Source organism: Exophiala oligosperma, assembly GCF_000835515.1.
Source record: "Exophiala oligosperma strain CBS 72588 unplaced genomic scaffold supercont1.2, whole genome shotgun sequence".
Lineage (NCBI taxonomy): Eukaryota > Fungi > Ascomycota > Eurotiomycetes > Chaetothyriales > Herpotrichiellaceae > Exophiala > Exophiala oligosperma.
This window is the reverse complement of record NW_015622819.1, coordinates 966616-980608: the sequence shown is the minus strand read 5'-3', so window position 1 is coordinate 980608 and position 13993 is coordinate 966616. Positions and strand designations below refer to the sequence as shown.

The following is a 13993-nucleotide window of genomic DNA, read 5'->3' as shown; positions in this document are numbered from 1 at the left end:
ATGAAATTGGGTTTTAGGATAGAACAATAAAACTCAGGGCCTACCCGGACCCTGTCATGGGATTATCGGGGTCGCTCTCAGGAACTAGCGGGCCTTGTAGGAGACTCCTCCGTGTACTCAACGGCGCCAACGAACATGGTAAGCTGAAACTCTGGGGGCGCTGGAGTGCAGGTCTTCGCCAGCTGAAAGGTCCCTCTTCGAAACGCGAAGCTTAGCCAAACGATACCCACTCATAACGCGAGAAACAACACCCAAGCATGCCCCTAAAACCAGATCTCTCGTTCGTCATTCCAGTGGAGGCACCACCCAAGCGACAAATCCCACATTGAGCAACCTGCAGTAAATTACAGTACTGTTTGTACGTGGTTACTGTGGTATGGCGAGTGACAGGTCTCAGGACTGCTGAGGCTCCTGTACATACAGTACATTGAGGTATACCGTACTCGTATACGTGGCCGTTTATCCGTAGGTGGGACAAACATATAATGATGACGTCGCCTTCCTCACCACATGCACCTACCGTGATGTTCAGCTCACATAGCAGCTGTTTCATCTTGAACCAAAAAGTTTTTATTGAGTCCTACATATCCTCGTTTTCTGCTCACAACTCAAATTTCCCCATTCCATCAACCAACCCCTTCTGTCTCTTTTGAAATTATCACAAGTTTCTTCGCCCAAGATGTCCTACAACGACGATAGACGTGAGTACGGTGGAGGAGGACGAGGCGGTGACAACTACTACGACCAAGGTCAACGATATGACGATAGTCCACAGCGCGGTGACGGTTATGGACAGCAACAAGGTGGTTACGGTGGCAATGAGCCTCCTCGTCACCATCGTCGCGAGAACGAAGGCGGCTATGGCGGTGGCGGTGGTGGTGACCGCTACGACCAAGGAGGATACGGCGGTGGCGGCTCAGGCAACTACGGCAGTTCAGGCGGTGGTTATGGAAATAATGGCGGAGGTGGCGGTCGCGATCGTTACGATGAGGGAGGATATGGTGGTGGTGGTGGTTCCGGCAACTATGGCAATTCAGGCGGTGGCTATGATAACAACAGCGGCGGTGGTCGTGATCGTTACGATGAAGGAAGACATGGCGGCGGCTCTGGCAACTATGGTGGTGGCGGTGGAGGAAACGCAGACTTCAATGAGAATGAGGTTCTGCAGCACAGCCAACGACAGGGCAACTCCGAAGATGGTGGCCTCTTCTCTCAAGCCATGAGTTTTCTCAACAACAACAAACAGAGTGCGCAGTCAGAAGACCTCGACGAAGACAGAATCCAGCGAAGCCATCAGCAACTCTACCAGCAAGACGGCGGAGGCCAGCAACATGATGCCTCTAGCCTCGGTGCCGGAGCTGCGATGCAGGCAATGAAGATGTTTTCTGGAGGGGGATCTGGCGGTTCAGGCTCACAATCCCAGATGATTTCCATGGCAATGCAAGAAGCATCAAAGTTGTTTGACCAACAGAGCAACCAGGGGAATGTTTCGGGTGGAACAGACAAGCAGTCGGTCATCAACTCAGCTGCCAAGTATGCCTTGCAGATGTATATGAAGGGCCAGGGCGGTGGAAGTGGTGGTGCTTCAGGTCTGATGGGCCTGGCCAGCAAATTCTTTTGAAAGGCTGCATGGCCGCCACAGAGAGACTGCTATTCAGGACTGACTCGATGACATCGAATTGCTGTTGATGCTGTTGAGGGAAAACCTCTCTATGCTATATCGTGGCATGGATTACGTTACTACAAATAAGTGACTACCAAATACTCTGTAGTTTCCCTTCGGTATCTGCCTAGGCAGCAATGTGTGTGACAAGAACAATAGCATCCTGGTGTACTTGAGTGTGTCCCGAGTAATCAGAGACTGATGGTTTTATTGTACTGTAGAAGGATGTGGAGAACGAACCCTTGCAAAGGCCAAGCTTAGCTCGACTTCTCCAAACTGCGACTCCTGATCGTCATAATCTTGCCCTAGCATATTCCTCGCTTCATTTCTGTCCTTCCACACCCAACGTGTACAACAACATGTGTTCTTGGTGAAACCAGGCCCATGTACATCTATTAGCATACGCATCTTGCCTACTCTTTGTCGCTAGGGCTTGATTTTCGCCGACGTGTCCTGCGTCCGGGTCCTTTTGTAATACCAATACCCTCACCTCATTCAAACCACGAGATGCGTTGAAGCAAAAATCGGATCAAAAAGCCTCATCAACCTGCTCTAAATCTGTTTCGACGACCAAAAGCCGAGTCATGAACCAAAATCCCAATGATCACTGGCGTGGTCCAGGAGGTCCTACTCAGAATGACCCGCAAAGCAGACCCTTTCCGAGCTATGGGTACGTATTTTCCTTTTCACCTCGACATCAAACGCGATTTTTCTTATTTGCTCTCTTCGCAATGGCGCTCCGACTGACTTGAACACCTGTTTGGACAGCGGCAATGGCCCTGCCCAACCACCGCCTCATGTTTTACCTCCTCCTCCCTCGTACCATCAACACCACTCTCAACCCTCCTCGAGCCACAGCCTTTCGATCGCGGACTTGACTCAAGGACCGCCCAGTCATTCTCAGCAACACCAGTATAATACCCAACCCCCTCCGCCGCAGTCTCAAGGTCATCCGATGGGCCCTCTGGGTCACCCGATGACACAACATTCACCTCAATATCTCAGCCGAGACAGAGACATGCGAGATCCTCGTGAGCGGGATTTGCATGAAATGAGAGAACGAGAACGAGAGATGCAAAGACAGAGAGATGAAATGATCCTGCGCGATCGCGAACGGGAACAAATGGAGCGCATGCATTCCGAGCAACGGGGTCCTGTTCAGAGCCATGCGGGATCAATCCCGATTCATCAGCCCGTGGCCTCAAAGGTACAAAACTCGATACACGGTCCGAATGGTCTGCTCGCGAACGGCGGTGCTGGTGCAGTACAGCACAACTTACCTCCTGTGACCGGTGGAGGCAGTCTCTTTGGTGGGGCTTCCCAGCATGAATCGCAGAGACCTTCTCAGTACATGCATCAACAAGGCGCAGGACCTCCTCAGCAGCAAGCGCAATCTTTCATGCCTGGACCGTCCCCAATGACTGCTCCTGCGCAGCTCGCTCACGGTCAGCAGCCGATTTTGAACGATGCGCTGAGCTACCTTGACCAAGTGAAGATGCGCTTCAATGAACAGCCCGATGTTTACAATCGCTTTCTAGACATCATGAAAGATTTCAAGAGCCAGGCAATTGACACACCGGGCGTCATTGAACGTGTTTCCAATCTCTTCAATGGTCACCCAGCTCTGATTCAGGGCTTCAATACTTTTCTCCCTCCTGGATATCGCATTGAATGTGGGACGGACGACAATCCGGATGCTATTAGAGTCACTACACCTAGTGGAACAATGACTCAATCGCTTCAGAGCAGAGGCCGTACGCATTTTGAACCCGCAGGAGTTGCTCAGGTTGCTCAATCTGCATCAGGTCGACAAGATGGTTTTGAAAATCGACATACCTGGGGACAGCCTTTGGGGGCTTCGCCGGGTGCCAGGTCCGCCGAGCTGGCGCCTTTCAAAAATGCACCAGGCGAGAGACCAGCCGAGGAAGCCGTCAATGCTATGAGTCAACAAGATCAACGTGGTGTCTCGACACTTCAAAGTGCAGTCACTGCCGTGACCAATGGATCTGCAAGACCGTCTTTAGCAGTTTCACCGGGACCCGGACAGACTGCTTCATATAATCAACAAACTGGTTCTTTTGGTGGCAATGCTTCCTTGGCTGATGTGAAGCAGCGGGGTGGTCCAGTCGAATTCAATCACGCTATCAGTTATGTGAATAAGATCAAGGTTGGTCCGATGACATCGCTTTTGGGTAAATTGCTAACTAGTCCCCTTAGAACCGGTTTGCGCAACAACCTGAGATCTACAAGCAGTTCCTCGAGATTCTGCAGACATATCAGCGAGAATCCAAACCTATCCAGGATGTGTATGCTCAGGTGACCCAATTATTCTTATCAGCCCCAGATCTTCTTGAAGACTTCAAACAATTTTTGCCCGAATCGGCAGCCCACGGCAAAGCACAGGCTTCTAGAGCCATGGCTCAAGAGGAGCAGGCCAGCAATGCCCGAAGTGACGCAGGCTATACCGCTGGTACCCTACCCCAGGCGCAAACACCTCGGCCTCCTTCGAAGATGCCACCCATGGGCCAATTCGACCCCCCCAGCACCAGCAAAGACACCAAAAAGCGTCGTGGCGGACCGGGAGCTACCCTCACAAACCAAGCCCCGACACAGTTGGCTGCTGAAGCAGGTATTCAGCAAGGAGGACGAAGTGGCCTTGTTCAAGTCGGCAATGCTAACAAGGTATGTACCAAGATTGTTCCTACTGTGTTTACTTCGCGTCTCGACTTCCTCTCTCAAACGCCTTCTCTTTACGCTGCAGCCCGACATCATACACCACAAGTGCTTCCTCTTCCTTAATTACCATTTGCACTTTTTTTTCAGAATAACATACCATTTCCCACATGGCTAACCTAAAATTCTAGCGCCCCAAACTATCAAATCAACGCCAGCCTCCTGCCGAGACGCTGCTGACCTCACCAACGCTCGTACCTCAGTTGCCCGAGCCTTTGCCACCATTCCCTAGTACTTCTACTACTCAGGAAGAGCTTGCATTCTTTGACAAAGCCAAGAAACAGATTGGAAACCGGACTAGTTACAATGAGTTTCTGAAACTCACCAACCTCTACACTCAGGACTTGATCGACAAATATACCCTGGCCGACAGAATGGGGTCATTCATCGGGGGCAACGCCGATCTCATGAACTGGTTCAAACACTGGCTTGGTGTTGAGGAACAAGAGGAAATCATCGAAGCTCGCATCCGACCAGACCCTGGCCGAGTTAATCTTTCTCATTGCCGCGCATTGGGCCCTAGTTATCGCCATTTGCCGAAACGCGAACAAAACAAGCCTTGCAAAGGCCGGGATGGCATGTGCTACGAAGTACTGAACGACGTCTGGGCGTCTCATCCCACTTGGGCATCTGAGGACTCTGGATTCGTTGCGCATCGCAAGAATCAGTACGAAGAAGCCTTGCACCGCATCGAAGAAGAGCGACATGACTATGATTTCCACATCGAGTCATGCCAGCGCACCATCCAACTTATGGAACCCATCGTCCAGCAAATCGGTGTCATGAGTGAAGCAGATCGTGCCGCATTTATCCTGTCGGAAGGTCTCGGCGGTGCGAGTGCAGCCATTCCTAAGCGTATCATTATGAAGGTGTATGGCCGTGAAGTTGGAGCTCGGGTCATGGAAGAAATGTTTGCACGTCCGACAGCGGTCCTTCCAATAGTCCTTGGAAGGCTCAAACAGAAGCTTGAAGAGTGGAAACAAGTCCAGCGAGAATGGGAGAAGGTTTGGCGCGATCAAATCCATAAGCAATTCTGGAAGAGTCTTGATCATCAAGGCATCAACAACAAGAATCTGGATAAGAAGGCCTTCCAGCAGAAGTTCTTGACGAGTGATATACAGGCCAAGTATGAAGAAGCCAAGAAGAACCGCGAGAATGGCGTCACTACGAAACGGCATCAACTTGAATATGCATTCAATGATCTCGATGTTGTTCTCGATGCATCACGCCTGATACTTGTCTCATTGGAAGCCGGCAACGCACAGTACAACAGCGGCGAACAGGAGAGGATCCGTGGCTTTCTGACTGATTTTGTCGTAAGATTCTTTGGCCTCGACCCCGAAAAGTTTCACGAACAAGTGGATTTTGAAGGTCTACGCAGTCGTGAAAATGACGACCTCATCGATGGTCATGAGAGCGATAGCCACCCGCCTACCAAAGGTAAAACTCAGCGCAAGTCAGACTGGCTTAGGAGGCTGGCACTTGAACGCAGACACGGCAAAGAGGACAGTATCGCATCGGGCAGCAAAGAATCAACTCCAATGCCGGGAGCACTCAGCGAGATGGAAGTTGACGATGATGCCCCGATTTCAGATATCATGGACTCGCCCCAACGTCCTTGGATCAACGTTGCCAACAACGATTTTTCTACTCGACACCTGGCAATGGACGAACCCTACCCGCACACAACCTTCAATCTCTATGCCAACGCTAATATCTACTGCTTCTTCCGACTTTTCGAGACAATGTACAGCAGATTACTTGCCATCAAGAATAATGAGCCAAACGTGCAAGAAGCGGTGGCTAGATATAAAGGCAAAGGCGGAAAAGTGAAGCCCGCGATCGATCTTCGCATGATCGATAAAGGACCAGACTATTTCTTCTTCAATATCGAGGGAAAGCAAAATTACTATAATCAGATCCTACAGATGTGTGAAGAAATCCTTCTCGGCAACGGGGAGCTTTCTCATCTTGAAGAGACGCTGCGACGATATTACAACAAAAGCGGGTGGCAGCTGTACGGAGTCGATAAGCTTGTTGCAGCTATCCTACGCTTCGTCATGAATATTCTTGGTGGGGATGCTAAGGACAAGAGTGTCGAGATCACCAATTTATTCATGAAAGATCGCGAACGGCCGGACACGACTCGAAAACAAGAAATACAGTACCGCAAGCAGGTCGAGCGACTGTGCAAAGATGCCGAGATCTACCGCATCAGCTATGTAAGTATCTACCAAACCTGTGTCCCAAAAGGCCAACTAACATTCTGTGACATAGACGCCTAACGATAGGTTTTGCACTATCCGCCTGTTTCCGTCAGAAGACGCCACCTTTGATAGCGATACCTTGTCCGACGATGCTCGCTGGCAGTATTATGTCGCATCGTATACCATGACCGATGCTACTGAAGGCATAGACCAGTCGCGCATGCGCTCGCCCTACGTGAAGCGTAACATTGCTCCTCAGAATGCCAATATTGAGGCGGCATATGAAGAAGCCTACGGCGATCTTGACCACACCGATGAGCAAACAGCCTTCATCAGCCCGGAATCATACAAGCTCCTGCTTCAGAACGAGTTTGGCTTCGTGCATCGAGGGGCTGTCGAGAAAGCAAGCTCTGCTGAATCAAAGGCACACGAGAGTGAACGATTCAGGGAGAAATTTGTGCGTAACACGGCATGGATGAAAGACCAGAGAGCCGAAGATGTGGAACGAAGGAAAGCTGCTTGGGAAAAGGGCGTCAAAGAAGGATTCCTCAATAATGAAGAGTGACGCCATGTACATGAATGACACCACAAAGAGGGACAAATGGGAATGGTTTATTGCTTATCAGTTGAGACAGGTGTTGCACTGGGTAACGACTGGATGGCTCTACTGGCTCAGCAGAAATGTCTTCGAATAAGCCTATAAGGCTGGGTTTGCAGTAAACAATAGTGAGGGCGATTCTAGAACAACGTACAAACAAGCACAACATTAGAATTGGTGCAGCGATTATCAGAAAATGACAGTTTGACAGATGCCGGTTGTTGTTGTGACTTCGGAAAGACCTTGCTCGACAGCAGATGACGTCGGAGGCACAGATCGTCCTAGGCTGTAAGAAGGATCGATGAAGAGTCTTCGTGTCCCGTCAAGCCACTGACGGATCAGGCTGACTTTTTTCGAAAGAAGATAATGACGAGCACACATATTTCTGGTCCAAGACACGGTGCAGATATGGCCGTGCGTTGTCATGATAGTGAAATACTTGAGACTCTCCCTTGTAACCGAAATTTTCAAGAGCGTTCTAGGTCGTGTCCATCTGCACCCATCCGTGGTACAGTAGACTTGGGACTTGTTGTCCGGAGCACCTTCTCTTGAGATGAGGACTAGGCTAAGCGAAACCACGAGCCTTGAGCCTCGAGGTGTCGACATTCTTCTTCGGGGGTGAGGTTTACGTGAACACTCAGCAAGACAGTCGAATTTGTTGGCTTGCGTAATTCCAACATGCCGATCAGTACTCGAAGTCGTCTGGCTCAGCAGATCTCATCAAGGCAGAGAAAAAGCCTGGTAGCCTCATGCCTCTACGATATGTACCAAAGCTGACCGAGATGCGAAAAAACCATTTATCCCTGCATGAACCGGGAAATTGGAATCGAGACCCGCTGCGGTACGAGTCAATGACAGATCAAGTGCCGGATAGCACTGACAGGCAAGTATCCAGCTGTACTCCGTACAAGGTGCTACAACCTCTATATGCAGAGTGTGGTGGGCCGGGCACGATCGGATGTGTGCATACTGTACAATAGTGATGAAAGTGCTGTACATAGGGATTTGTACTCCGCCTACAGATACGCGATCCAAGCAGCTACAGGTAACGTCAATTTCGGTGTGCTGGGGCGGGTTGATTCGCCTGGGTCTTTCTACCAGCCTGAATACTGCGTAGGGCTCTCTACACCAATCCAATCGTCGTGGCGACGGGGTGGACGGAGGGGCAAAAGGCCAAGGGAGACTTTTTCGCGGCTGAACAGCATACGGTAGAAAGGAGCTCGGCAGGAGTGCGCGGTCTTTTTATGAAGGAGGACGAACCTGAGTCGCCGTGAAATTGAGCATGGAGCTCAAGAGACACGGGCAATCTTAATGGTGTCAAACCAAGCTTTGTACTTGGCCCAAAGAGGTTGGTTTCCGCCGAGTTAAATCTCCGCGTGTCACCAGTTGGCCCAGTGAGCCCCTTTCTGGCCCCCCTAGAGAACAATGCTCTTTTTTCCTCCCCTCTCTCTCGAGTTCGTCTTTGGTCCTCCACCAACTTACTTACGTTGCCCAATGCAGAATTCTGTTTATTGCTCGCATGCCGCTATCCGTCCGTCTAGCTTACAATCTCCGTGGCACCCTGTCCCATGTCTCTGACCGCTCTAACCCCTATCATAGGTCGGACGCTTCGATTGCCTCATCTTGCATGCCTTGGAACGCCTATCGTCCAGCGTTTCAGAACCCCAGTCGCTCTTAGCTCCTTGCCATCAAGAGCAATCCCTCTCTTTTCATGCTCGTTGCCGCCGAGGGCTGAGGCCTGGCTTACGTATGGTTTGGGCATGAGAATCGTAGATTCCTGCCCTGGGTCTCGTATGACAATCTCGAAGATTAGTAGTAGCAGCGCTGATCACAATTGCCAGCCGGGGGGAGGGAGAGACAGACCTCTAGAGGACGATCAAGACCGTCTGGCCATTCTCGCTTGTTTTGATCAGCATCCTTGTGTGCTTCGTCTCTCGTCCAGACAATGCTGATTGTTGTCTCGCGTGTGGGAGGCAATCATCCACTCTCTGTCGTGGTCGTCTCGCCTCAAGTTCTCCCTACGCCGTAGACCATCCAACCATTTCCTCAGACTACTCCGCGCTAAAGGTTAGAAGAGGTTCCTGGTGTGAGATGGACCGCTTTCTTTTGGGAGGCCAAAGATTCGTAGAGAGAAAAAAGCCGCTCCATCATCTCATTTAGCGCGCAAACCCTCTCTTGGGGTCCCATCTGGTGTGGTGAGCGGGTCCCGCATCTCTCCCTCAGGTTGCGTCGCTCCCGTGGTTCCGTGCTGGCAGCTATATGCAGCCGATCACGTCGTTCGACACACACACCTCCTCCTCTCTCTTCTTTTCCGCAAGGCTCGCCGCATGTTCAACTGAGGTCCCTCACAGCTTCGCCTTCGGCCTGTTGCTTTCCATTCTCCCACTACCGCGCCACTCTTTTCGCGGGCATTCGTTTTCGACAGAACATAAACAAATACCATCGGCGACTCACCTATTACACCTTTGCGTAGGAGATATTGGGTAATCTACACCAAAAACATTGGGATATCTGAAAAGAAAGACCAAAGAAAAAAGTGTTCAAAATGAGAGCTGTTACAATTGCCGCTGCTGGTGCAGCTGTCGTCGGATCTGTTTCTGCTTCAAGCCATGTCAAGCACATGCACCAGAAACTGCACGTCGCTCGCGACACCTGGGGCGACTGGAACTCGACCGCGGCCGCCGCCACGACGACGACAACAACGACGAAGAAGCCCGTAGAGGCTGCCACTACCACGTCCGCTGTGGCCTGGGGAGATTGGGACACGACTACCACGACCACCACGACCACCAAGCCCGTCAAGCCCGCCACCACCTCCAGCAGCTCCGCTGATCCTTGGGCGGATTGGGAATCGACGACCACCACCACGAAGCCGGTCGACTCTGCCACCACGACCAGCGCCGCGTATCCGTGGGCTGACTGGGAATCATCCACCACGACAACCACCAAGCCCGTTGAGCCTGCATCAACCAGCAGTGGTGAGCCTTGGGTAGACTGGACGACGACGACGACGCCTGCCAAGCCTGACGACTCTACCTCGACCGTTACCGTGACCTGGGGTGACTGGGAGTCGACTTCTTCCACCCCCGCTGAGGCTGTCACCACAAACACCGAGACATGGGTGGAATGGACCACGGGTCCTTCGGGTGAGGAGACAACCACGACGGTCACTCTCAAATCGACAAAGACCGCCACCAAGTACGTCGAGGCTCTCACCTCCGGCCCTGCCGCGGTCACGAGCGTCCTCACCGCCACCGTCATCCCGGAACTGAGCTCCACCGGATGGTTTGGTTCTTCTCTCAGCCCTGGTGCCGAGAGCTGTGTTATGGAGGTTCACACTTCCTACGGTGCTGCTACATGTAAGACATCCTATTCAACAAGAAAATGCTACGCACAATGCTAACAAACTCTAGGGCACCCGACTCCTGGTGTCGCGACCACCACCACGACTTCCCCTGCTGCTGCTTGGACCACTACCACGACTGTGGCCGCAACCACGACCACCACTCCTGCCTGGCCCGAGTGGACCACTACCACCTCTGCCCAAGGTTGGGGATGGACTCCTGAATCTCCCAGCGCTGCTACTACCACCACTTCCGCCCAAGGTTGGGGATGGCCTTCCGAATCTCCCAGCGCTGCTACTACCACTACCACCCAAAGCGCCGCCGGTGGTTGGGGATGGGGTGCTTCTGGCTCTGCCTCCGCCTCGGGATCTGCCAGCGGCACAAACGGATGGGCTCCCAAGCCTAGCGGTGGCAACCACGGTGGCTCTGGCGGTTCGGGTGGCATCTCCGCCAACGGCAACTCCTGGGCCATGACCTACTCGCCGTACACCTCTAGTGGTGGCTGCAAGGACGCCGGCACCGTCGCCTCCGACCTCGCCGTCATCGCACAAAAGGGATTCTCCTCGGTCCGCATCTACAGCACCGACTGCAGCGCCCTCGAGAACGTCGGAACCGCCGCCCGCAATAATGGCCTGAAGATCATCCTCGGTGTCTGGATCTCCAACACCGGTATCTCCGGCGCCCAGGGCCAGATCAGCGACATCATCAGCTGGGGTCAGTTCGACCTCGTCGAGCTGATCGTCGTCGGTAACGAGGCCGTCTTTAACGGCTACTGCACCGCCTCCGAACTCGCCGGCTTCGTGTCGAGCAGCGCCTCCTCCTTCAAGTCGGCCGGTTACACCGGTCTCGTCACCCTCACCGAGCCCCTTTCCGTGTGGCAAGAGAGCGGTGCCGCCTCAGCCTTCCTCGGGGCCGTCGACGTCTGCGGTGCCAACCTGTACGCCTTCTTCAACGCCGACGTCACCGCCGACAAGGCCGGGTCCTTCATCCAGTCCGAGATCGACCTCATGAACGGCATCTGCGGTGACAAGGCGGTTTACGTCTTGGAGTCCGGGTGGCCCCACTCCGGTAACTGCAACGGCGCCGCCTGCCCCAGCCCGGAGAACCAGGCGACCGCGCTCAAGGGTATTCAGAACACCGTGGGCGCTCAGGTCGTCTTCTTGAGCTTCGAGGATGAGCCGTGGAAAGCACCTGGACAGTTTGACGTGGAGCAATACTGGGGTTGTGCCGACGTCTTTTAGAGGAAGAAATATGAATGGCATATGACAAGACACACTTCATCGGAGGGATTCTCTTCCCCCCTTTTTTTCTGCTGAGCATATTTTTTGCGAGATTGGAGGCACATGAAATCGGTGGTGACCAGCGAGCAAGCAAGCGAACACACATGTTGATCTGCACAAAACAAAAGAAAAGAGAGAAGAATGCCATGCACACATTTTTGTACAGAGAGAAGTGGCTTTTTTTTTTCAAACGCACGCACCATGGCATTGCTTTTCCCATTTTTTCCTTGTTTATATGAGGTTGATTCTTTCCCAAGTATTTTTTGGTCCTTTTTTTGCGCATCTTTTTTCTTCTTCACATGTACAATGTCTGAATAAGTCTACCTACCTACTCGTCCAATGTCCACCCGTTGCTCCTGCATGCTTTCTGTCTGTCTGCATACCCACCTACCTCTTACTGTACGTATATTCGCTCGGAGGATGATGCCCTGAAGTTGTCTTCGAAGAAAGGGGATTGTGTCCAAATTTCCAAAAAGTAATGAACTTCCAAAACAAACAGAACCTACCAGCATGTCCAATTCGTTCGTCCCGTACAAATACCAAGCATAGCATAGCATATACCTAGGTATGTATGCATGCTCCATAACTCCGCATTGTGACAAAAGAATAGTTATCATGTAGTCAAGCTCCTAGGACCAGATTTCCCGTCGTATTCGTAGTGGGTGTCACGGACCCCGATGAGGCGCAGCTCAGCAAGGAACAAGGCAAGGCTGTTGTTTCTCCTTACCCACTTTGTAGAATCCTGTTTAGACTTCTTCAATTCATTCGACTTGTCTCCTTTTTCGTCCTGACTTGCTCACCTTGACAACTAGTGCAGACCACACTTTGCCGACGGAATGACTCTTCATCATCTTGTGATTGGGCTCGTATCCCAGCAATCGAATGATCGACCATCGTTCACGCCACTTCGGACGGCGTCGCTTAGCAAAGTACGAGTACCTGACAGGCGCGATTGCCTTTTCTCTTCTCTCCTCTCACCGCAAAGTCGTCCGCGAACTACTGCACGTGTCTCCTTGAGACAGCCTGATCAATGGAAACAACGAGAGAAGGGCCACGGAGAGAACTTGACGCCCAGTCGTTGCCAACGGATGCTGGCCGTTGTGCCGTCCGCAGCCAGTAACACTTCAAATAGAGAGTTCCTTGCAGGCGTCCTCATGCCCTGTGCATCACAGTGGTTGCAGGTGACGAGGTGGAAAAAAAAGGCAACCAGGCGCCCACTAACCAGGCACCAATGCATCACGCTTGAATGGAAAAAAAATCACACCGCTCACAAGAGTGATCAACAGGTATAAGAGAGACATGGTCACATTTGACAATCTCAAATCTCAATTACATTCTGCTACCTCTGCATCCCCTTTTAACAAGTCTTGACATGTCCCAGACCAGGCCATCACAACTTTGGGGAAACAAATTGTGTTATCCCACAAACCAATTGGCTCGCTAAACGATGCCCTCACCAAACGGGCATCGACTGGCCAAAGGGCCTGACATACCGACCACCGTCCGTTCCCTCCGATGACAATTACTTCTGCCTACCAGGTCACGTTACGGTAAGCCGATTCCTGCCGCAGAGCCGCATCGCAACAAGAAGACAGTTCGCTGTTTCCTCCGGTGAAAACCGCGGGCTCACTCAAACTATCCCGACGGCCGGCTCCAATTAGCTGGACACCTTCGCTAGATGCCCATCCGGACCTGTTTCGATGACCGCCACTGAGAACCTCAAACTCCTTTCCCATTTGCCTCCTTCGGCCCGTGAATTGATGATTCCTCGCACCGAGGAGCATTTTGGATGTGGGGCTGGCCGTTCCAAGGCATGTGCTAGCAACTCGGCCATGAATTGCCTAACAAGACTCCGGAGTGGACAACATGATGACGACGGTGCCCTTCTGTCTTGGGTGCGTGTGCATTCGCAGCAACGCATCGTGGACACGTACGTATGGCTCACGTGGAGGAAAGGAGGACCACAACTGTCTGCGATTTACCCGTGGGGATTGCGTCGACCGATCCACTCAGCGACCACCACCCGAGCGCACGCTGTCGGGTTCTGTGTTGTGCGTTCAGCGCATGGGGGACCTTCCCTCTTTCAGCTGGAGAGCACCCTGACACGGCCTTCCTGCCCCTTGGAAGCAATTCCTCCCTGTTCCACATGATCGACGGCAAAACTTGCT

At 52.2% G+C, this 13993-nt stretch overlaps 3 protein-coding genes across 3 annotated transcripts; all 3 read left to right on the top strand.

The window, feature by feature from the left end:
• Window positions 1–526: 526 nt before the first annotated feature.
• PV06_01821 (uncharacterized protein) lies at window positions 527–1873 on the top strand. The gene has a single exon (XM_016402452.1). The coding sequence runs from the start codon at window positions 680–682 to the stop codon at window positions 1619–1621; it is 942 nt and encodes a 313-aa protein (XP_016266349.1). The 5' UTR covers window positions 527–679; the 3' UTR covers window positions 1622–1873.
• A 129-nt stretch (window positions 1874–2002) lies between these two features.
• PV06_01820 (uncharacterized protein) lies at window positions 2003–7659 on the top strand. The gene is made up of 5 exons (XM_016402451.1): window positions 2003–2333; window positions 2432–3830; window positions 3881–4345; window positions 4528–6618; window positions 6674–7659. The coding sequence occupies exons 1-5, from the start codon at window positions 2248–2250 to the stop codon at window positions 7166–7168; spliced, it is 4536 nt and encodes a 1511-aa protein (XP_016266348.1). The 5' UTR covers window positions 2003–2247; the 3' UTR covers window positions 7169–7659.
• Window positions 7660–9502: 1843 nt separating this feature from the next.
• On the top strand, window positions 9503–12334 carry PV06_01819 (uncharacterized protein). Its single transcript, XM_016402450.1, has 2 exons — window positions 9503–10560; window positions 10615–12334. Exons 1-2 carry the CDS (start codon window positions 9747–9749, stop codon window positions 11784–11786), a joined length of 1986 nt encoding a protein of 661 aa, XP_016266347.1. The 5' UTR covers window positions 9503–9746; the 3' UTR covers window positions 11787–12334.
• The last annotated feature ends 1659 nt before the right edge of the window (window positions 12335–13993 follow it).